Genomic DNA, 25,141 nt, shown 5'->3' with positions numbered 1-25,141 from the left:
GGGGACAAACTAAACTTCTTTTCAGTAAAAAGCTGGCAGATGTGATTACAGAATATTAAATATTACTAACATTTAAGAAATCATGGAGAACACCAGCTTTTCAAAAAAAAGGGGAGAAAAGGGGGTATAAAATTGGTAAAATTTATGTCAATTCCAGACAATAACAACAATTGTATATTGGATTTTAAGATGACTTGTGAACACATAGGAAAGGGTATAGTCATTACATAAATCATTAGGAACTAGTGTAGTTCACTAAGAATAAGTCATCTGTAAAACAACTTTACAAGGTTATTGTGAGAATGAAGCAATATATTTAAAGTACCTAGTACATGCTTGCCAGTTAAGATAACAGTAACAAAATAAAAGGAGCTGGGGAGGTGACTGAGGGTTCTCAGGGAAAGAAACAAAATTTGCAAGAATGGAAGAAACCAGATAAATAAGAATGAAATCAGAAATGACAATAGGAATATGCAAAATATATTTTAAAAAGTCACTTTTAATGGAAAAGGAAGGAAGGAAATTAGAGATCAAGAAAGCAAGTTATAGTGTGAAAAATCTTATATATCAGACTAAGAAAAATAAGTAAAGGTTTCTGAATTGAAAGTGAATGATGTGTAACAATCTTAAAATTGTAACTTTTCAATTTTCTAAATTTAACTTAATGATGTCAATAATGACAGATGGGAATAAGCATTTTATAAAGTATAAAATGCTATGTAAATAGGTTTATACCAAAGTTTCTATAGCATCAAAGAATAATAATGATCTACAGACAACATTCTTTTAACTTTCCCCTGCTAGTGGGGAATAAAGAAAATAATGAAAAGGAAAAAAGAAATCAAAAAGTAAAAGCTGTATAACTAGAGTGAAATGGCAAAATGCCACTACAGACAGTATTAGATTGCCTACCTAAGCTACCCTAAAGTATTACAAAACTTACCAATAAGAAGACTTTTTAGCCTTCTGTAGTCTTCTGTTACATCAAAATCATCACCAGCAAATATTAACATGGGTTTTGTTCCCTCAGGACATTTACTATTCTATGAAATGAAAAAAAAAATTGTAATTATATAATTATCTGTTCCACTCTGTCATACTGCCAAATTAATAAGTGGTCAACGAATGACTTAAGCTACTTTTTAACATTATTCTATGCAAAGAATAAAATAAAATGCTAAACTTGCTACAAAACACTAACCTTTAATAGTGAACATTCTAGAGTTGAAATAAATTTCTTTGAATTATTTGTACCAGTGCCTTTCCTACTGTATCACATAAACTAGTTTTATATGAAAGCTAAATTAAAGTACCAACTAAATATTCACATGAAAAGCAAAATAATTTTATACAAGCTATAGAAAGTATGCGCTAATCCTCACTCAGCAGAGTTGAAGCTATTACTAAATACAAAAAAGATTTTGTCCAGTTCTAGATTTTCTATACCAAGAAGAATGTGATGTGAGTAATAAGAGGATTTAAATTGAAAAGCCATCAAAATGAAAGAAAATCAAATAGAAAAAAATCTTTAACTGAAGGATTAATTTATGGAAGAAGGTAAATAGTTGTTGGTCTAAGCGTCCCATTGATTCTAGTACCTCTGCTCTGACACCAATCAAGGATTATCCAAATCTAGCAAAAAAAAAAAAAAAAAGTTATAGGTGTTAAAATAAAAAGGGAGGGAGGAAAGAAGGAAGAAAAAAACAATACAAACATCCTTTGCCCTTCATCATGACCACTATCTTAACATTCTGCTTCCAAACTCTGAACCTTAACTTTCTATACTTAGGATATGTGTCTAAGATCTGTTGTCTGATCAAGGGCCTAAACGGACTTTCCAGACCCAATGTGCAACATACGTCCCACGTGACCCTCCTATTGCTACCCCTGAGCCTATGGGGTTATTTAAGTACATACAAGTAGGTAAGAGAAAGTGAGGCAAACACCAACTTTCAAACCATCCTGACCACATGTATAGCAATAAAAAATATTACTTTAAGTCATAATCCAGTATACACATCATAGAAATACAACTAAACTAGTTATGTGAAATAGTACTTAATACGTAGATCACTGATATTTTTCACAATGTGAAAACCCTGAAACTAGAACAACAGATGAGCTTTATTCCGATAGTCTGAAAGTTACTAAAAATGTAAAATGATACTGAAAAAATGTAAAATGATACTAAAATGATAGTATACTGAAAATACTATAATTATGTAGTCCTTGAACTTTTTAAATTAAAAGTAATAATTATTATAAATTATACATGAACTTTCCAAGTAAAATATCCAGACAGTTGCAATATATTTCACACTATCTAAAATAAAATCAACGAGTCTTAAATTTTTATGCAGAAAAACCATCCCTAGAAGTTTGGCCATCTTAGAAAACAGGCTCTCAGAATAATCGGTTTCCTAGTAGAGTATAATCTAATATTGCTTAACAGAAGGATGAGCTTGGCAATAAAAGCAGGGAAGTAAGACAAGAAATAACTGCTGAAGATGTCTTAAAAATGAAGAGGCAGAGTAAAGAGGAAATAAATATGAAGAAAAAGTGTAACAAAACAAGTAACTCCAAAACAAACTAAAAATACAAGCCTGTAACCATATAATAAGGTAAAAAGTTAAGGGCTGACTAACAGTCTATGCAAGGATTATCTATGTAAGCATATTTTCACAAACTAATGAATTTTATAGTTATGGATATACTCCATGAGTGAAAGTTTAGTATTCAGTTTAAATGGTTCTTGTTAGGAATGAGACCTCGTCTACTACCATGCTACCCTGAACACGCCCAATCTCATCTGATCTCAGAAGCTAAGCAGGGTCAGGCCTGTTTAGTACTTGGATGGGAGACCACCTAGGGAATACCAGGTGCTGTAGGTGTTTAAAAAAAAAAAAAAGAATAAGACCTGACAAACACTAACAGTTTTGTGGTCTAGTTTACAAGCTGCACAGTGACTGAAGTTATTTCTTTGCTTTGGAAGTGAAGCAGAAAGAGTACAGAGGTTGGAATACATGCATCATGCTCAGGCCCACTAACTGGTGACCAAGCTAGCAGCAATGGTAAAGGTGAAATGGGGATCTACCGCTCATCTCCAGGATTTGTGCAGAGCCCCAAAGAGAAATTGTAATAAAATGATGGCTTCCACCATACATGGGTTTAAAACTTTACAAAACGCCTTTCAATATTTTATTCTGATTGATCAGAATTTTCACACATATTATCTCATTTGATGTTGTTATACCTATTTAACATTTGATTGAAATTGAGGGTCAGGGAAGTAACTGACTTATCATGTCACAAATGTCATTTAAATGGCCAAGAGAGGCCTCAAACTCAAGTGTTCTGCCCTCTACATCAGGCTACGATTCTACCCTGTACCTGAGGAAGCTAGTATAGCTAAGTGTTGATATGGTAAGAGCCTTTTTTCAAACCCACAGGAAATCTGGAAGTTATGTTCTTTTTTAGAGGAGGCTGGGAAAAAGGGTGATTATATATTTGCTATAATTCTTTCAACTATACCATGACCCTCGAAGACCCATAAACTGAGAGTAATTATATAACTTTCCATTAAAAACTTCAATATTCTTTCAAAGTCCTTGAGTCTAACTGGTTATACCATTTCCTATGTATATGACTCAGTAACCAATGGAATTTCTCCGGGCTTCAATCTCTAAATCTATATAAGAAAAATAATTTCAGCTTTTCTTATAGTAGCTATGAGGTCTAAGTGAAATATGTATTTGATAGAATAAATTAAGTGGGAAGCAGAGTTCTGAGGGAGCAGAAGCCCAATTTGGACCCAGGAGCTGAATTAGGACAATTTTCTTGCTTTTCTAAGACGATTTACCACTTTCTACTTCACGATCCTGTTTAAACAAAGGATACACACAGATGCCAAGTCTTCAAAGGAAGGATTGAGCTAATAATTTAGTGACTAGCAGCCAAAATACTACAGAATTGGCTGAAGCTTCCAGGTTTAGAACAAGGCTCACTTTGAAATTCTGGTATCTCTGAGGTTCTATAAAATTGATGCCATGATAACTGAGGGAGAAAATAGCACTTAAATCATGGACCCAGACAAAAATTTGTAACCACTCTGAAGTCTAACTGCCAGAATATCTGTATGTGTTATAGTATATAAATATATTCTTCTTTCTAAAGTTAAAATGAAACTGTGCTTTTATCTTAGAGCACACTAGAATAAAGTTTTCTCCTTTAAGCTAAAACCTGTATCAGCACTCTTCACCACAAGATGTCACTATAGCCTAAGAGCAACAGTGTAAAATGCTTATTTTTATGATCAGTAAGCATCTTACCTTAATATCTTTCAGAGAAACGAACTTCTCGATACCTAATTCAATCATATCTAGCACATGGTAGTCATACAAACGACCTAGAAGAAAAATACATTTTTTAAGCATTTATTTTTCCCAAACAGCCCCCTTATATAAAAACCCACTTATCTGTATGTTCGAAATGTCCTAATATCTGCCTTGTTTCTTTCTCCATATATCCCTCAAACATGTCTCCTCTTTCTTAAATTTTCAACTCTACCTAGAATATATTGTTGCAATCCTGACCCTCATAAGGATCTTAAAGATCACTTAGCCAAACTCCCTTATTTTATCAAAAAGTAAAGGCCCAGAGAAGGTAAAGGGCTTGCTTAATTCAAGCCAGTGAGCATGCCAGACCAAGTCTCAATACACCCAGGCAAGAGTTCTTTTTCAAATGTATTCATTAAATAGATATTTATTAGGAAAGGGTTAATTTATACAGGTAAGAATGTTACTTCATTTTCTAACTCTAACACTGATTTGAGATATATATGTTTAATATTAGAAAAATATCTACTACTTGAGGTAATATTTACATGCCCATTCTTTCCCTGAAGACTGACAGGTAAAAAAAAGTTTATTCAAGCTCACAAGGAAAATAAAAATACTAGTTCAGAGATTACTAGTTACTCCTAAATCCTCAACACCATCAATTAATCTCAGTAACAGAAGTAGAAATATTAAAAATAATACTTACCTATTACTAGATTATTTGGCCGCTTCTTATTATGGGAGCCAAACATGAATAAAGAACAATCTGATTTCTTTGAAAAGAATTCCTATAAAACCAAAGAAATCCCATTCGTGCAATGAATAAATATAGGAAACTTAAGAACTGTACATCTGAATTTTTTAAAAAAAAAAAATGTTTTTTTCAGTGGAAGTTAATGAAGAGTTAGTATGTTATATAGGAATAAACAGAGGAAGAGGTTTTTTCCCTACCTTTTTACTTCAAATTTTCTGATTTGGGGTTCATAGGGAAAAGGTATAAGTTCAAGACTAAAATTATGTTAAAACTATTAAGTTAATAAGTAAAATGAGACCATTTATTTTCAGCTATGCAGTTATTCTGGAATAGTACACCAAGTATTTTTCATTTGCTAAACAAATGCCTTTACTCATGGGACACTACTGCTAACATCAATTGTACATCTTGGCATACATTTAATACACATGTGAATATACATAGGGAACCTACATTATTTAATTCTACATGAATTAATCAATATGGTATTTTTAGATATTTATAATTAGATTCATGAGTTTACAAAGCATATACCTATTTTTCATTACAAACTTCATCCACACAGGAATCTTACCCTAGAATCTCCACGCCACCCAGCTGTGACTAGTTCCATTTTGTACAGCTGGCAAGGGCCTACTTACAGATCTGTGTTATAAGGAGTGTTGACTTCCATTACAGATTTGAGAGTGAGTGGAAACCGTTATCCTAGACAGCTCCTTTTATACTGATGCGCATGTCTGCTACAACCCACATATTTCGATTCGGTTTACTGAGATTCCCAATCTCAGCACAAAAATTAGATTTAACGTATTCTGGTCTAATTCTAGTCTAGTTAGAAAAGTTTCTTAATGACAAACATTAAAGAAGAGACAAAATAACCATAATCCTCAACTTTTCTTAATTGGTTACAAGACTCCCTGAGATGTGGGCCACTAATTTGGTTATCATTCATTCCAGTGTTTAAGCAAAAGCAAGTGGGGCAAACAACTACCTACCTGCCTATCCACTCCCCATGTGGAGGATGCAAAGTCAGAGAGTCCAGGAATTCTAGCAGAACTATGGGATCTGGCCAACTTTTCTGAGAATTAATTTTATCATGTGTAAATCACAGACAATAACACCTCCTGCAAAAATCTGCAAGAGCCACATGGCTTTTCATATGTGGATTCTTATACTGTGTCTGGCACAAAGTAGGTGTTCAAAAATGTTTTTTAAATGTCCAAATAAATGAAAATGCTTTCTTAAAATGTTTTTATTTTACATTCTCATTTTATGACTAACACCCCAAAGACGTCCATAAACTACCTTTCATGTATATATAGTACTCATCTCTGTTGTTCTTTTCCATAAAGTCCACTTTTTACTTGTTAAAATTCTAGAGCAAGGGTTGTCAAATATCTGCAAAAGGCCAAATTGTAAATATTTTAGGCTTTTGATATGCTAAAAAAAAACTTTAGCAAATATGTGGTAACAGAAATTTACTTTGGAAGGTGAACAGTGTAAATATATATATGCCTCACTGTTAAAGTGTACAGCTGAAACTTATTGGATTTTGTTAACCAATGTCACCATTAAATAAATAAACTTTAAAAATATAAAAACTATTCTTAGCCCATGGGCCTTACACAAACTGGGACTTGGCTCACAGGAGGTATATTTGCCAACTCTTACTCTAAAGCATAGTTCCAAGATTATAATGTAAGAAATGGAGGGTGGGAGGTCAGGAGGAGATAGTGAACATTTCCAACATGACTACTGTTCTCAGAGCCATTTTGAGGTGTAGAGGTCTGAGATTTATTATAGCCAATGAAATACCACTTATCTCCGGAGATGGAAGATCAGAGAGGAAATGCCACAATTTTAAGTGTAAGAAAAGCTATCACGGTTAACAGTGGATTGAAAAAGTACAGAATGTTACAGATTCTATAATATAACATTGCTACCAAGTGGTCACTCAACTAAAAGCATCATGGAGTCACAAAATATCAGCCCTTGATAAATGGTGGATAGGAGAGAGAATTCTGGGTTACACTGTATATTTATTTTCATGATCTTGTCACCAAATTACTACCAAAAAAAACCTGCAATAAGTAATTTCGTAAAAAACTGAATATTTATTTTGACAATATTTTTCTTAGTATAATTTTTATTGCAGTTAGTTGCCACATTAGGATAAGATGTTCAATTTTAGTCTTCTAATTAATTATTGAGATTCTATTTAAAAGTTCTTTTTTTTTAATTCACTAACTGAAAGAAGAAAAACAAGTAATGATATTCCTGTAGAACATAATCACATTCCGATTCTTTTTATAAAGTCAATTTAAACAGTTTAAACCAAAAAAAAAAAAAAAAATTTAAACCATTTACTCCTGTAAGATTTTCTTTAGAAAGAAATCAGTATTATCACATAAAATCCATTCATCATTTACCATTTACTATATACCATCTTTTACCCTCTGATTTCATTCACTAGGCTTTTTCATTTAGTTTTGGTTGCCAGTACACTAAAACAGGAATTTGATTAACTTTAGTAAAGCAATTGAGAACTGTTAGCAATAATTCAGGTAGAGTTCTTTGTTCTAAAAACATCCAAAGAAAGAAAAGTCAGATTTTTAAAAATCAAACTTGCTTTATACAAAGACCAATAACAAGCTTCCTTTTGATAATCCATTAATTATGCACTTAAAATGCAATTTCAATTTTTAAAAATTCTATCAATAGACTTGCAAGCAGTGAATACAGACTAGCCATAGTGAAATGTAAGACCTATAGTAATACTTGAAAGTGTAAAAGTCTTATTTGCTTTCCATTTTATATCAAAATTCTCTCACGTAGGATGATTTTAAATTTTTTAAAAAGCATAAATTAAGAGTACTAAATAGTCTGAATGATCACTTACATGCTATGCTCTCTTAAAACAGATTTTCACACTTACCAATGATGTCTGATCCTCAAATGGTCTTGTAATATTTTTCCTAAGAATATTAAAAAATGTGAGCCTAATTTTCTTAATCGTAGTAATTCACCAATAACAATTAAGTAAAATATTAACTAAACATAATTTCATATTCAAATGATCATAAAAAAGGTTGGAAAGATATTTATTCATTCAAATATTTATTTAGTGCCTATTATGTGCTAGGCCCTGTGCTAGAAGCTAGGAATACTATACCATGGTATAGTATACTATACCATGTCAAACAAGAGCCTTACTTTCTTGGAGCTTAAAGTGGAAAAAATAAACAACCTCAAAAAGTAGTAACTGTTGTGACAAAAATAAAATAGGGTACAGTGTCAATGTGAAGAGTGGAAAATAATTGGGCTGAGACCTCATAAATGAAGGGTTAGCCACAGAAAATTGAAGAATAGAATAAACAAAGATTCTGAGATGGAAAAAAGTTTAGACTATTCAAGAAACAAAAAAGGCAAGTGTCATTGGAACTTAGCAAGCAAAGGGATAATGGTGGGGAGAAAAAGAATTATTTGCAGTCTGTGCGTAGTCTCAAAGTATCTCCTCCAAATATTTACTAATTACAAAGAGAAAAACAGTAACTTTATAGTGGAGAAACCCAGCAGACACCACTATAACCAAGGTCAATGTCACCAACATAAGACATCATGTACTCCCAATAATTTACTAAGAAAAGCACATCACTTTTGTAGTATTCTTACCAAAAATGCATAACTTCAATTTATTCATGAGAAACCTGAGACAAATCCGAAATTCAAGATATTTTACAAAATAACTGACAAGTACTCATCAAAAGTATCAAGGTCGTGAAAGACAAGAAAAGATTGAGGAACTGTCACAAACTGGAAGAAACTATGGAGACATGACAACTAAATGCAATGTGGGATCTTGGAAGAGAAAAAGGACATTAATGGAAAAACTGGTCCAAACCAAATCAAGTATGTAATTTAGTTAATTTGTACCAATTGTACCAATGTTAATTTCTCAGTTTTGACAAATGTAGTATGGTTATGCAAGATATAACATTTAGAGAAGCTAGGGGAAGGATACATGGGAATTCTATTATTTCTTGCAACTTTTCTCTAAGTCTATAATTATTTTAAAATAACAAACTTGCTACGATTACAATTATGTAAGAATAATAAATATGAATGGAAACAGACTAGAAAGAAATAAATTTAAAAATACAAATAGCTGTATGTAAGGAACTGTTGTATTTTTTTTTAATATTTTTTGAAATCTTGCATAAAATGGTTGTTACTTTTATAATGGAACACTATAATTTAAAGTAAAAGAAATTATGACTTACTTTTTATACAGAACACCATATGGTTTTTTCAGTGCATACTGTAAGACATAATTCATAGCTTTTAAAACAAAACACTCTGAAAAGCAGAGGTAAATATAAAGCATTATAACAGTTATTATATAAGATTACTCTGGTCCTTAAATCCTATTCTGATATCTTCTGCTTGGCTCCCTTCTGACCACTTATAACAACTGGCAATATAAGCTTCATATTCTAACTTAGACTGGATTTCCCTAATTAAAATTTTCTATGCCCTTTCAATAGTCTATCCAACTTAAATGCTTCCCTTTATTTCTTTAAATTCTACCTATTCCATTCTTTACAGGCAAATAATTTGAGAGTAGAAGAGCAGAAAAAAAAAAAGAAAGAATTAACCCTAACAGGAAAGACTGAGAGAAGTGAAATAATGTCGTCTGGAGATATGAGAACTGAGAAACAGTCACGATGACAGAGTACTAGCCAGTTTAAATATAGCCCTTTAAAAAATTCTTGTTATTCAACCCTCTTTTCATTTTTTTTCCTACTTCTTTCTACCCGCCCAATAATAATCGTTTATTATCTATACAGTCTGTACTGCTCTACCATAGGGAATAATAAAGATTTAAGGCATTATCTTGCCTTAGAGAAAGGGGTAAATGAAGGGAAATAAAAAATAAGATAAAGTGATCACTCATTATCAGAGCTGGTGAACAAAAGAAATTCACCAATAATAACTATCTTTTTAAGTATGAAAACTCATAATGATTCTTGATTAAATGTTTCCCTGCCTCCGTGGAATAGACATTACCACCTTTCCTTGACAATTCAAGAGTTATCAATAAGTATCAACTACTGTAATAATCTGTAATATTGTGCTGCTCTTAGAGCTTACTTAAATATGCAGGGTTATTGTGTTGATGGGGTACTGGAAGGACAGGAGCAGTATCCCATTAACACAATAACACTTAGACAAACAAAAAGGATGAGCATGTTAGACATTCAGATATATGAACTATTGCGCTTAACAAGCATGTTTAGTCCAGTTTAAAAATTTATTCAGTTACTTACTTAGTTGATTTAACTCAAAGACTCTATCCATTTTACTTGAGGTCTAAATATTCAACGACCTACCAGGTAACCCTTGAGACTGTGCCTTTTAAATTCACTGATTTAACATTTATTGAGCACATACTATGTTCTAGAAAATGGACTAGACACCAGGCTATAGAAGAAAAAAACAAAGTTTTTTACCTTCATCACTTAAACCACATGGCCTGAACAGAACTGCTCCACATGATATATTAACTGGCATTATTGTTCATCAGGCAACCAAACCAGAAATCTGGTAAGTCATACTTCTTACTCATGCCCAAACTCTTCTACCCTCAACATCTAGTCTCTCTGATCATCTCATTTGCATTGCCATCACTGGACTCCAGATGCTCTTTACTTGGCTGACAGCAAAGATTTAAATTAAAGTTTCCTATATTTACTTCAACCTTTTCTAGTCAAGATGATTAAAAGGATCACATCTCACTTAAAATCTTCATTGGTTCCACTGAGCTTTCAGAATAAAACTCAAACTCCATGTTACTACCTGACCCCTGCTTGTTCTTCTAGCTTCATCTAGCCCACTCTCCTTTAGCCATCCCTAATTATTTGCAGTTCCCCAAATGCATCATGCTCCTTCACTGTTTCCTCTGAACAAGCTTCTTCCTCAGCCTTGAAAACTCTTCTCCTCTTCTCTCCAGTCTTGCTCCAATTCTGACTCCCATCCCATCCTGTGCATGCCTCTAGCACAGCACTTTGTTTACAATGCGATAGTTTTTCACTTGTCTCTCTCCCTCACTAAGCTCACTGAAGGGAGAGAATATGTTTCATCTATTAATCCCCAGCACCTAAGACAGTAACTGGTGTCAGTGAAGGAATAAGTATATAGTAATATGACGCTATTTCACTTTACAAATTAGATATGTTCCTTAAATGTGAGTAAACCAAATTCTAGTAATTGGAACCAGTTGAAATTTACTAAGGAAACCAATTGCTTTAAGGAAAACCAATAATCAGTGCCTTGACAAGGCAAATAATCTCCAACTTTACTTTTCTCTAAGGCTAGCAGTTCCTAAGGCAAAGAAAACTTATCTATGTATTTGTTTGTCCAGAAGCCCAAACTTGTATGCTGAAAATTTCCTTAAAATGATTTCAATACCTTTTTAAAAATAAGTATATATACATACCACGTCTCTAAGTACTTCTGTCACTGTTGAATTTGCATTTCCCCCTTTAATAAGCATGGCATTTTTAATATTTTCACTGAGTTTTGGTTCTCTCTTCTCAAGGAATCTCTTGGCCCTTTTCGTTTTGGGCTTTCTGTTCATAAAAAAATCACAATTTATAACAATTTAAAATATTTTCCTCATATTATAAAACCATACCTTGAGTAATGTGCAAAATCTTAAAAATCAACAGAAATATTATATAGCATTTATCAGTTAGGATTCCACCATTAAACAAAATCTCACTTTTTAGGGAGATAATTAGCAAAAGATATTCAATTATTACTATAAATGTTAATTCTAATTTGTAAAGATTTATGCACCCCTTGTTCACTGCAGCACTATTTACAAGAGCCAAGATATAGAAGCAACCAAAGAGCCCATCAACAGACAATTGGGTAAAGAAATTACAGTACATACATATAATGGAGTATTACTCAGCCATTAAAAAAATGAAACTTTACCATTTGCAACCACCTGGATGGACCTAGAGGGTACTATGCTGATTATAGGGAATGTAGTCAACAACACTGTAATGGCTATGTAGTGCGAGATGGGCACTAGAGTAATCAGGGGAATCACTTCATTAATTATATAAATGCCTAACTATTGTGCTATATACCTTAAGCTAATAATAAATAAAATAAAGGAGCTATAGATAACTGGGGGGAAAAGCGTTAATTTTATTAGCTTCTGGTTTTCTAAAAAAGTTTGCATTTTAATATTCCTAGCATTCTTTTATTACTGCTTCTTTCTAAATCCTTTTCTATTAAACAAAAAAAGGGCTCAAGTGAATACTGTTGCTATTTTTACTCCATTATTGTTTTCTTCAATGTAAAAGTAGTCAAATTGTAACCCATAATCCAACACAAAGAACTGCACAATAACTGCTGATCAAACTCTAAACATAGGGAGGCTAATTATTGCTTATCTTTCCTCCAGGTTTAAGATCACAATGCCTGCCCGGAAGTATACACTATCACACTCCAACATCACTGCTGAGAAAGTCAAACATTACTGCCACCAAAGGGGAATTATAACGACTGGCACTTTTACAGAGTCACTCCATTAAGGTTTAATCTTCACCATGACCTATGAGACAAGTACAATTATTATCTTCATTTTATAGATGAGGCAACTGAGGCCAGAGTTAGTTTGCCCAAGATCATACAAATCTTCAATGAGCTAGATTTAAAAACTCATTTAGACCAATCGCCCTGCAAAATATGAAGGGAAAACAAATCCACTATTCTGATTTTATGATGTGACAGCAGGAGTAGAATGTTTTATTACATTTCTGTTCAGAAAAAGGGCTTCACCTCTGCTTCCATTATTAGTGAGCATCGTGCTTTTGCAAGTTCTCTGCCACCTACTGAAAGAATTCCTTCTCTCTTAAATAACTATGACCCTCCCTCTCCTTCTTCCAGTCCTATGGAAACTGGGATGGAAAAAAAACCAAAACAAAATATACACACACTTTAGTTTACCATTTATATTTAAAAATTTCACCAGATAAAATGTCAAGCACATATAAAGCTTCTAATCATTTACTGGCTAATACAGACATTATTTCCTAAATCAAATCAAGAGATATTTAGTTTATCTACACAGCAATGTAAATGCTATATGCTCTATACTCCCATGTGGTTTGTTACTTCTCACTAATCAGCAACGAATGCAAATAACACCTTATATGTTTTATTAGCTATTTGTCCCCCAATTAGACTCTAAAACTGTCATCTCTGCTTCCCACCTCCAGAAGAATATATAGCAAATGTGCAAAAACCTCTGAATTAATGACTAAAAGGTTTTGTTGTTTACTGTTAACCCAGGTAAATCGTAAGAAAACCACAGCAAATAACTTCAGGAACATTTACGAGACTAACAAATATTTTTCGAACGAATTTACAACAGACATCGCTCAAGGATTACGCGAAGTGTACAAGGCTGGGAGGAAAAGAAAAAGCTAACGTGCTGTACCAAGATTTTACATACATTCTCACAAATAATTCTCACAGTTCTATGAGGTACAATTATGAGTGTTATTTTACAGAGTAAAGTGAGACTTACGGAGATTAAATGGTCCAATGTCACAAAACTTTAAGTGGACGCCTCCGAATTGTCACCTAGATCAGACTCCGAGGCCTGTGCTCCTGAACCCCCACTCTCCCACCTCCCTCACACTTCTTCGGAAACCAGGACGTTTCTAATTGGCTAAGACAAAAAGCGGCCAATACCTCTGTGCCACCTCCACCCCGCCGCCACCACTGTGGGATTCCCAGCTGGCGGTCTCCTCGCAGGCGGCACCAACCCAGGGAAACTCAGCTAGTGGATTGATTGGACCCTACACGGGTCCGACCGGCAAAGGGTGTGAGAAAGGAGAGTGGTAACCAGGAGCGAGACAGAGGCTACATCACTCCATCCCTCCATAGAAGCCCCTCTCCTAACGTTCCCCCGGGTAGGAAGCCAACGAACTTACATAACCCGATCCAAAGCGTCCATCGCTACTGCAACCGGAACTTAGTGAACACACGTGCACCACGCGGTTACCGCGAGACAGGATTGTACTCCCGAACAGGGGGAACCGGAACTCGAACGTGACGTCACTTCCTGGGACCGCCTCTCCGAGGACGCCTAGAGGCGGTAGCGGCCATTTTGGGTAGAATCTTGTTCTATTCCCTTGGTTATGGGTTTTTGCTGAGGCTGTCCCGGAAATTACCACTCTAACATCCCCTTTAGCAGCTTCATGTACCCACCTGTGTGTATAACCTGAATCAGGTATTCAGGGACCAGGTGTTAGTCTGGGAATCCCCAGGATGCTAGAAAGGTTGTAGGTCTACTCGTGTAGTCTCTAAAAATGTCAATGTGAAATGTACACTATTGACAACTGAAATCAGTTTATAACTACCACAATGCCTAGCACATAAAAAGGTGTGCAGAAAATCACACTGCTGTGCCTTATATCGCCAATTTTTAAATCACCATATACTTAACATATCATTAAATTTGTCCCTGTTAAGTGCAGGGATGTGCAAGCATCACAACTATCTCAGAATATTTTATCTCCCCAAAAAGAAACCCTTTCCAGACCAGTAGCTGTCATTCTCCATTCCTGCACCCGCCATACCTCTGGCAACCATTAATCTCCATGGATTTGCCTATTCTGAATATATAAATGAATCCATAAAATATGAGGCCTTTTGTGTCTGGCTTGTTTCATTTTCTATGATCACATGTTCATGTTTAAGGTTTAGACATGTTGTAGAAATGTACCAGAAATTCATTTCCTTTTTTAGGTAAATAACATTCCATTCTATCATATTTGTTTATCCATTTAAAAACTTAGGGACATTTCTACTTTTTGACTATTATAAATTATGCAGCTTTGAGCATTCGGGTACAAGTTTTTGTGTAGACTTCTCAATTCTCTAAGAACAGAATTGCTGGATCATATGGTAACTCTATGCTTAACATTCTGAGGAACTGTCAAACTATCTTTTGCCTGCACCGTTTAACATTTCCATTAGCAATGTGAGTGTTAAGTCACTAAGTTTGTGGAAATTTGTTACAGCAGCAGTAGGACACTAATACAATCACAGTGGGAGCATGGAACACAAGTAGGAAATAAGAGTTTGTTAAGACATGAGAGTGAAAGAAATCTTATTTTGGATCTGAGAAAACTAGGACCTCTGCTACCTTGACATTCTTATTAATGATATTCAAGTATGAACACATTAAACCCAGAAACAAAATATCAGTAACCCCGCCCTCACAAAATATATACAAATTTTAGAAAAAATTAAAAAAAAACAAAATACAAGTACCTAGAAACTACAAATCATCACTAAAAAGGTATATTCACTCTGTATTGAATAATGTTGAGTACCTCTAGACAATTTTATAAACAGGATTTTCCTATTCCGCAAGGAAATAATGGTGTAAGTCATAAAAGACAGATAGCAAATCCATTTCCAGAATCAATGAAAACATTTCTGGAAGATTACTTTATGCAAGCCTGACATATTAAGGAGCTTGTTCAGTTTCACATAAGCTGCTGGAACAAAAGAAAATGAAAATGGTGGATTCTAAAAAATTACAAACTGCTGCTGCATGAATAGAAAGGCACATATTGTTTCACTAAACTGGCCTGTCAATAAATTTGTTATTATCAGCTATGTATTATGTAATGAACAAATAGGATTTTCAAACATTTCTATAATGGCCTTAAGGAATTATTCTTCTTGAGGCACCTTAAATATATGATCCTTATGAGCAGAATGTCATTATTTGTAAGCAAAAGCCACCCATTGCATTTAGTGTCAGAAGTGCTACATTGAGATTGGTTCCAAGATTAGCTTATAAGTAATCCTAGTTAGTAAGGCAGATCTATGGTGGAAAAATTCTAGTTTTACAAAATATTTCATAGTTAAAAAATAAGATTTTATTTTACCAAATTCCAAACATTTAACAGGTAAGGAGTTAAAACACATCATGTTCTCTTCATAATTTATGACTTTATTTTCCTCTTCAATTTAAGGTATAACTTACCTTATAGTCTAGGTCAGTTTATTTTGCAAGATTACAAATCTCAAGAATCTTCCACTCAATTTCTTGATACTTTTCTAAAATTGTCAAGTTTGCTGAAATGCATAATGTATCATTAGGGTTAAGTGTGACTATTAGAGTGACTTAAACAAGGCAAGTTATTTCTCTCTCAGGTAAAGGCCAAAGGTGGGTAGTTGCAATGAACAGTAGCAGTAGTCACAGGTTTAGAATGACATTTATATTCACAAGACCAAATAAGTTTGTTGCACCCAGTCTGGCACTAGACTCACTTTATGAGAAATGGCACAGCAGCATGAGGCTTGTCTTTATTCCAGTGGCCCAGTGTCAGATTAGGTGTAAGGGAACAAGATCATTTGGGTGGGTGCAGAAGCCACACTAGCTTAGAAGCTTTAGGCTCCCTAAGAATCAGTATCTCTTGAAACGGCCAGAGTGTAGCTTCCAGGGATCTTTGTAGTAAGAAACATAGCACTTAAGAGAGCCCAAAGCCCATATTTTCCAATGGTACGTATAGTTCTTGTCAGTCTTCCTGGTCCAGAAATAGTTTACCAGTAAATAATTTTTAATCATAAACAATATTGCCTGGCATCACAGCTGATGTACTATTATTACCTTGTCTAATAGGTTTTCAGAGAACAGTACTGAAAGGTAAACTTGAGGTCATTTTACCAGGGAGAGAGAAAGGGTTTTATTAACTCTACTCATAGCAGTCCAAGACAGCATCATAAAATCAGGACTCAATCTTCTATATTGTTTCTCTGCCACTCATGGCTTCTATTTCCTAGGTTACTTTAAAACCCAAGAAGCCTGCTAGAGCTCTAGCCACCACATTCTTGTTCCAACAGGAAGAGAAGATGAGCTGGCCCATTTCCTTTTACACCTTAAAATTTAAGGTAACTTCCCAGAATCATCCATCACTCGACACTTCTAATTCCATGTCGCCACCCAGAAATTAGTCACATGGCCATGTATATATGCAAGGAAAGCAGGGCACATTGATAACTTGAATAAATTCGGAGGTTCTATTGCAAAGAAAAAAAAAAAGGAAGAACAGATACTGAGTCAGGTAATTAGCAGTCTTTCCTATACATACATATGGTGGGAAAAATAAGCTTTTTATTAAACAAAAGCTAAGACTAAAAAGTCATATAAAAATTGGGAAGATATACATGCTTATGATTTGGAAATATTTTTAATCAAAGTAAATTGTTATTTTGTAAAGTACAAAACTTACTGAAGAAAAAAAACTCATCCTAGAACATTATTTAATGTCAGAACATAGTTATATAATTATATTATACGAGATATAATTAATATGAAGTGTTTTAACTTAGTACCAGGTTAAACCATATGAAATTACCTGTTTTTCTATAAACAGTCAAATATTGGCAATTTTATACAGTTCAACCTGTAACGAGGTATGTTTATGAATAATTTACATAAAAACATACAAATTAGAGCAGATCTAGGTTATCATAATAGAATGACTGCTACACACAGCTGAATTCCAATCTTTCTCAGGTGGGAAAGAAATGGATTTATAGCTGGAATATCAGGAACATTACCTTTATCCTGAAGTATTTTTCTGTTCCTAGACATATAATATTTACTGTGGTTGACTGGATAATGCCCCACACCCAAAGATCCTCACGCCCTACTCCTGGTTTTACACCTGTTTAAGTTTCATAGCAAAAAGGACTTTGAAGATAGAATTGTTATAGACCTTAAAATAGTGAAGTGGGCCCAATGCATTCGAATGAACCTTTAAAGATGGAAGGCAAGAAAGGTTAGTCAGAAATAGGATAATGGAAGAAGCATAATAGATTTTATGTGAGAGAGGAACCTGACCCACCACTTCTGGCTTTGTGGAGAAGGGAACCATGAGCCAAGGAATACAGGTGGCCTCTAGAAGCTGGGAATGGCCCTTAGCTGACAGCAATGAAAAAGGACCTTGACCCTTCAATTGCAAGGAACTGAATTCTGCCAACAACTGAATGAACAAGAAAATGTCATCTCTATCCACCAGCCCCCTTCAGAAAAGAATGAAGTCCTACCAACATCTGATTTTAGCCCAGGTGAGACCCATGTCAGACTGCTGACTTATAAAACTGCAAGAAAATATATTTTGTTGTTTTGAGCCACTAAGTTTGTGGTAATTTTTGATGGCTACAATAGAAAACTTATACACTTACCTTAGTGAAACCTCCAATTTAAAAAACTCATCAGAGAAAGGTTCCTATAGTCATTTAAACCATATTTTTAAAAATTTAATTTATATCTGGTCCTTCATGATTCTGGTATATTAAGTTGTAGCTATAATTGGAAATATGTGTATAGCCAACAAAAATAATAAAATAGTGAACTGAAAGCTAAAAAGTCAATTATTTTATATAAAAGCTCTTAAAAGTTCATGACTAATCATTACAAAAAACATTTCATCTAGGAGTTATTTCAAAGGCAGCATCTTGAGTTTCCATAAAAACAGAACATTCTGTTTCAGAAGAAGGAATATCAATAAGAGGACCAGAATCTTCTATTTCCAAATGCAGTGGTTTCTCCTGTTCATAACTCAGGTTAGAATTATCTTTCATTTGAATCTCTTGCTCTTCCAACTCCAAAGGCTTATCTGGGGCTGGAGCTACAATTTCTTCATCTTCATTTTCATGTAGGAAGCTACAAATCATATTGGGTCTATAAGAGAAATCATTATCCTTGATTTGCAGCCATTCCACACCACCTAATGGGCAGAGGGTTGGGGTGAAGGGGTGGGGAGACAAACCAAGAAACAATGAAAAAGGAATTTTACTTAAGTATATTTTTCTTTAAATTTTAAATTTTTTCTTTAAATTATCATTCTATGACTATGTCAAAATAAAACTCAAAATCACTAAAAGTAATCTACTTCAGTATCATTCCAAGCCTTTTTTCCACAGTTCAATTCCCAACTCATTTTGAGATAATTTGAGCTCTCGCTGCCATCTCATGCCTTAAAGAAAACTTTGTCACTTTTCTACAATTTTCTCCTTACCCACTTAGTTTTCATACCATGGATGATACTAATCTAGCATCTTAAATCAACACTTACATGTCATTTTGAACTGGAATATCCAATAACACACCTCTTAAAAAAAAAACTTGAGAAAAATGTTTGTTCCATTCCATACTTATAGTCAAAACCCTAACACCTCAATGAACCCCAATAATCAAGAACTGCTCCAATACTACTCGTGTTTTTTTTCTTTTATACTTACTATCCTTTCAGCCAAACATTTTCAATGGATCTTCACTAATTTCTATAGCAAGCCCAGCCTGTTCAGTCTCCATTAGATATTAAAACACCTCCACCTATCATGCCACCCTGTTCACACAACCAGCTGCTCCTATTCCCCACCATAAACTAATTCTTCTATACAGCTATTTGCTAAAACTTCCTAATCAATGATCCCATGTCTTCTCATGTTATTCTTTTGGAACTCCATCAAAAATTGGTTAGTTCTCTCTCCATTTAAGTTTCTATTTTTCTTTCATACTTTTTCCCTATGATAGCACCATTCTCCTAGTCATCCAGGTTCAAAATCTTGAAGCTATCCTCTACTCTTACTTAGCATAATACTTGCCACACAACACATACTCAAAATAAGTTGAATGAAATGAGTGTTGTTAAATTCATCCATTTGTTTCAACGTGATTTAATTTAGACTGCAAGTTCCTAGAAGGTAAGGGCCACATCTCCTATCTATTCTGTTTTGCCTCTAGCATATTGCCCTGCTTGGCAGCCAGCTTCAAATGGTCCTCAATGATCCTCACCTTCCTGGTATTCAAGCCCCTGTGTAGTCGCCTCTCATATTGAATAGGATACTGCAGAAATGACTTCTAAGGCCAGTTCATAAAAGACATCATGGCTTCTACTTTGTTCTCATGGATCATTTGATGTGGGAGAAGCCAGCTGCTATGTCAGGAGGGCACTCACACAGTACTATGGGGAGTCAAGGAACTGAGACCTCCTGCTAACAGCCAAAACAAACTTGCTAGCCATGTGAGTGAGCCATCTTACAATTAGTTCTTCCAGCCTTTCTCATGTCTTCAGATGACTGCAGCCCAGCAACATACTGACTGCAACCTCTGTGCTCGCTTCAGCAGCATATACTAACATTGACTGCAACCTCATTAGAGATCTCAAGCCAGAACCATCTAGTTAAGTTGCTCCCAAATTGTGGATTCACAGAAACTGTGAAAGAAGACAGTGTTTTTGCTGTTGTTTCAAGTCATTAACTTTAGGGGTAATTTTTTATGCAGTAATAGATAATTAATACAGGCTTGAATAACTGGTTACTAATTTATTTGATTAACAAAAACTCCCGAATGTTCCCAAAGATCTATCAGATTATTAAAGACTATAGGAAAGGAAATTCTGTAACTTCCATTGATCAGAGTATCCAAATGATAGCTGATATCTGCCTTTCGAGTTTATCTTAGAACTTCTAGTACCTCTTTCTTCCTGTTATTTTCACAGACTGCCTAAAAAGAGGGAGTTTTGGGATATACATGATAAGAACAAAGATTTGTTATGTAGTTATGTATAGTGGATGTAATTAATTTCTACATGATTAAGGTACCTTCCAAATGGTTTTTCCTTAAAAGACAATAAATCTATCAAACCATGAACATTCATCACTAGAGTCTTATTGACAAGAATTTCGAACATGACTTTGAGCAATGAGCTTTTAAACCATCAAGTGATTATTTGTTCATTTCCACAAATATGCGCCTGGTATGGGTGCAGTCTGGAACAATCAACAACTAGAGAAGGCTAAATGAATGCTAATTAAGAACTAGACTCAAAACTAACAACTGTGGTCCTAGAGTCAGTCCCTCCCTCACTTAAAGGCCAGCTTCTTCCAGCTGTGAGCTTCTTGGGGAAGGTTGCTCCAACTGTCAAGTTTCCAGATCTTCTGGGATTACATCTTGGGAATCCAGAACACTGCTATCATCATATCTTCTCGACTTACAAAGAATTAAAAATAATAACAAAAACAAGACTGCTGACTTCCGTAGGGGTTGAAAATCATGTCAAGTTTCTTAAAAAACCCCTCACAATTGTTTTTAATACAAAGCAGATAAAGATTTCTTATATGTCCCCAGGGCTCTCTGCTATGTTTGAGTTCAACTGAATTTTATTTTTTATTTTATTTTATTTTTTTTATGCCTATAGCACCTGGTCTTCCTAGGTGGTCTCCCAGCCGAGTACTAACCAGGCCCAACCCTGCTTAGCTTCTGAGATCAGACAGGATCGGGAGTTTTCAAGGTAGCATGGCCATAGACTTTTTTTTTTCCCCCAACTGAATTTTAAATCTATATTTGGTACTTTTCATGAAGTACCTTCAATAATATAATTAATGTATTACATATAGTTATTACTACAAAGTACAAAAATTGTCCTGGCAGCAATGTGTAAATGTCAAAGCCAATATTAAATTACTATTTTCAGAGAACTAAGTGAGCTAACCTATGTTTTCTTCTCCTTCCTTCTTTTCTGTCAGAAGAGTTCTTGTCATGCTGAGCTTCTTCATTGTATGGCATTTATATTTTAGCATTGTTTTATTATTGCCTTCTGCATCCACTAGAACATAAAATGAACTCAATTATTATAATGCTTGATACAACATAATAAAACATAATGCAATCATGGTAAGCCATAATAGTTCCAATTTGAGGTGTTAGACCAAACTACTAGCTGTCAAGATAGTGTAGTAAGTCAACATTTAACTCATCTCTTCTGCTCCAAGCACAGAGAAATGACAGATAAAATACATAACAACTGAAAGCACAACTGAACTCAAAAACAACAAATATTTCCAGTGGACAGTGACACAAATCTATGAGTGAGATTAAAGCTATGCGCCTGCTAGGCTCCAGCCCTAGGGTAATGAAGGACCAAAGTCAGACTTTACTACTTGAAGACATTCCCAGTCATGAAAGAAGGCTGAGAAAAAAACTGCTGCCAATCCACTGCCTGCTGTTACAGCTTTACAGAAAACTGTGAGCACAGGCAGGAGGGAGGAGGAGGCCCTATCGAAGCTAAAGACATGAAGCACACTAAAAACTTCTATACACTACTGCTGTGAGCGTAACCAATACTACAAGTTAGAAAGCAACATCGTTAAGTGGAACTACATGAAACTGTCAATATTCAGTCCAAATCGGTCATTTCACATTGTTGAACCTAACACACACACTCATCAAACTAGCAATTCCATTTCTAAGTGTATACCTTAGACATTTTTACATACATGCACAAGGAGACATAAAAAATATTCATAGCAGCATTTTTGTGGTGAGTTAATAAGCATAATTAAGAACAGGGGCAGACCACCTGAGTTCAATCCTGACTCTGCCTCTTACTTTGTGTAAGACCTTGGGAATGTTATTTCCCTCACTATACTTCAGTTTATTCAAATAGAAGATGAAGGTAATAGTAGCTACCTTGTAGACTTATAGTAAGGAATAAATTAGTTAATACGTGTAGAATTTAGAATAGTGCCTGACATACAGAAGGCATTCAATAAGTTTTAGGAGTTATTAATAATTACTGGTAAATATGGAAGCAAACAACACATCCATTAACTGGAGAATTATGGTATAATTACAAATAGAATACTAAGAAACAGAGAAAATATATATATCAACATGTATAAATCTCAAAATATCTCTCTAGTTGAAAAAAGCTTATAAAATGATACATATAATATGGTATAATTTTTGTCAAATTTGAATATATACAAAGAATGCAATTTACTTTTTGTGAATACATATATATGTATATGTATTCATATGTAAAATTCAGTATAGGAAAGAAAAACATCAAATTCAGGTGAATGACTACCTCTGGAAACAGAAGGAAGGAAATAAGTTTGGAGAGGGGTATATGAGGGGCTTCAAATGTATCTGGAATGTTTTTTAACTATCTGGAAAAATAGTAGGATTTGATACAGCTAGACAGTGGGTACATGAAATATTTAATATTCACTGTACATAAGTATGTTTGAAATACTTCATAGTAAAAAGAGCGTAGCAATCACTTACCATGATCAATATTTTCTTCAAATATAACACAGGTTCCAAGAGTGTCTACAGAAAAATTTAAAGACAACGTGTTGAGAAATAAGAACTACCTTCTCTGAAAAGCATATTAAAAAAAAGTGTCATCTATCTGACATCATCCTACCTTCGTACTCTCCAGCAAAGACATAGCTGTCCACTTGCAGAATGGGCCTCTCAGTGTCAATTCCCTACATCAGAACACAAAATCATAAAAAAAATATTACTAGAAAAAAGCCTTGAGGGTGAGGGGTAGGTGAAATGGGTGAAGGTGGTCAAAAGATACAAACTTCCAATTATAAAATAAGTCTGAGGTTGTAATGTAGAGCACACAGTGAGTATAGTTAACATGTACTGTATATTTGAAAATTGCTGAGAACAAATCTTAAAAGCTCTCATCACACAAAAAAATTAATAACTATGTGTGGTGACAGATTAACTAGACTTATTGGGGTGATCATGTTGCACGCAATATGTACAAATACTAAGTCATTATGTCATATACCTGAAATATAATGTAATATATTAATTATACTTCAGTTTAAAAAAAAAAAAAGGGAAAAAAAGCCTTCCACATGTAACCTTGCTACCAAGGAGATGAATTTCCAAAACTGGGGAACCTCGAGAGCTTCTTGTCCTAGCAAACGCAAGATAAGCTAAAACTGCTCTAGTAACTGTAAGTACAACCTGAAGACTAGTTAATTCATACCCATGTAGTGAGGTCTATTTCAGTCAATGTCATCTTCAAGTTAAGATAAAAAACAGGAAGTTTTGTGAACTGTAGCTCAAAGATTTTTACAGTGATATAAAACAGATGGTCAATTAGGTTTCCACAGTTCAAGTCAACAGCACAGTATGAGGTCTTTGAAGTCTGAATAGATATCTTCTCTCTCTCCTCCACAGTTTAACCTGTCTGTGCAGATGTGATTGATTATTCTCCCTTCACTGTTTCTCTCTCCCACCTCACTATCTAAAACAATGTATTTTTTCAAAGTATATTGTTCTACATCAAAATGCTACCTCCTCCAAATCTTTAACTCTCTCCAGCAGATACTCAAGCAGAGTTAGACATTTTCTCCCATCTGTTCCCACACTCTTCCTGTACTTCTACGACTGTCCTTAGAGTCTACTGCTTTGTCACGTGGAATTACATATATTTTGCGGCCAGGTATTTCACCATTCACACTTGTTCTAAATCTCCCAATTCCAGAAGACTCACCAAAATCTTGCATTTATTTTCACATTTTGAGAGAAAGTCTGAATCAATAATTCCTGACAATTCTACTAGAACCAACTGCTCCTGAAAGAAAGAAAGAGGGGTTAACATGCTAGCATGAGAGTGTGCAAGAAGAGTCAACAGAGAAGCCCCAAATCCCCATTGCAACGATCCCACCACCGTGAAAACCAAGCTCTGCTTTCCACGAGAGGAAGCAAGCGACGTTACCTAAGACAGTCCTACTTCCCCATTTCGACTAGCGTGTGACAATTAGGGCTGAGGGCAGCTGCCGCCCCACCCCCACCCTGCTCCAGCTCCGCGCGCCCATGGGCAAAAACGAGCGAAGTCCCAGTGCGGCCTCCGTCCCGCCGGCAGCACTTCGATTCCTTCCTCACACACAGACGACGCGGCCACCCCCGCCCGTTGCGCAGGTTTCCTTTCTCCTGTGACACTTACTGCCTCCTCTTCCTCCTCTTCCCAGTTTCCCGGACTCCGCGCTTCGGCCGCCGCCATGACCCTACTCCTCTCCGCGCCGGAGTCGCTAGTCACGCCCTCCCAAGGCCGCCATCTTGAGTGTGGGCACTCGCTCCCGGATCTTCTGCTCAAACGGCTCCTGCCAGGATGCGAGATGGCCGCCC

The 25,141-nt window shown here is 35.0% G+C and overlaps 2 protein-coding genes and 2 pseudogenes across 2 annotated transcripts in view; 1 reads left to right on the top strand and 3 right to left on the bottom strand.

Annotated features, from left to right (window-relative positions):
• RPF2 (ribosome production factor 2 homolog) overlaps positions 1-14,228 on the bottom strand; it is a 31,113-nt gene extending 16,885 nt beyond the window's left edge. Inside the window, exons 1-7 of the mRNA XM_039871843.1 lie at positions 14,106-14,228; positions 11,588-11,720; positions 9,372-9,409; positions 8,027-8,066; positions 5,044-5,125; positions 4,329-4,405; positions 922-1,043 (exon numbers count right to left, since the gene is read on the bottom strand). Of these exons, the coding sequence (XP_039727777.1) occupies positions 922-1,043; positions 4,329-4,405; positions 5,044-5,125; positions 8,027-8,066; positions 9,372-9,409; positions 11,588-11,720; positions 14,106-14,128 (515 nt within the window). The 5' untranslated portion in view covers positions 14,129-14,228. The remainder of the gene's footprint in view (positions 1-921; positions 1,044-4,328; positions 4,406-5,043; positions 5,126-8,026; positions 8,067-9,371; positions 9,410-11,587; positions 11,721-14,105) is intronic.
• On the top strand, positions 2,772-2,891 carry LOC120610084 (uncharacterized; annotated as a pseudogene).
• A 3,134-nt stretch (positions 14,229-17,362) lies between the features above and the next one.
• Positions 17,363-25,107, bottom strand: GTF3C6 (general transcription factor IIIC subunit 6). The gene is made up of 6 exons (XM_039870443.1): positions 24,960-25,107; positions 24,507-24,587; positions 23,415-23,478; positions 23,273-23,317; positions 21,696-21,809; positions 17,363-18,926 (listed from the first exon to the last, which is right to left on the bottom strand). The coding sequence occupies exons 1-6, from the start codon at positions 25,014-25,016 to the stop codon at positions 18,625-18,627; spliced, it is 663 nt and encodes a 220-aa protein (XP_039726377.1). The 5' UTR covers positions 25,017-25,107; the 3' UTR covers positions 17,363-18,624.
• On the bottom strand, positions 21,393-21,511 carry LOC120610453 (uncharacterized; annotated as a pseudogene).
• Positions 25,108-25,141: the final 34 nt, after the last annotated feature.

This window comes from Pteropus medius, unplaced genomic scaffold (assembly GCF_902729225.1).
Source record: "Pteropus medius unplaced genomic scaffold, Ma_sr-lr_union100, whole genome shotgun sequence".
In the NCBI taxonomy this organism is placed as follows: Eukaryota; Metazoa; Chordata; class Mammalia; order Chiroptera; family Pteropodidae; genus Pteropus; species Pteropus medius.
Note: the sequence above shows the minus strand (reverse complement) of the source record. Positions and strands in the feature narration are given on the sequence as shown.

Coding starts and splice junctions, on each gene's coding strand:
- GTF3C6 (XM_039870443.1), bottom strand. CDS start 25,016: ATGGCGGCGGCCGAAGCGCGGAGTCCGGGAAACTGGGAAGAGGAGGAA. Junction 23,318..23,414: donor CTTTGCTGGAGAGTACGAAG/GTAGGATGATGT, acceptor ATTTTTCTGTAG/ACACTCTTGGAACCTGTGTT. Junction 18,927..21,695: donor GGAAGGAGAAGAAAACATAG/GTTAGCTCACTT, acceptor TCTGCCCATTAG/GTGGTGTGGAATGGCTGCAA.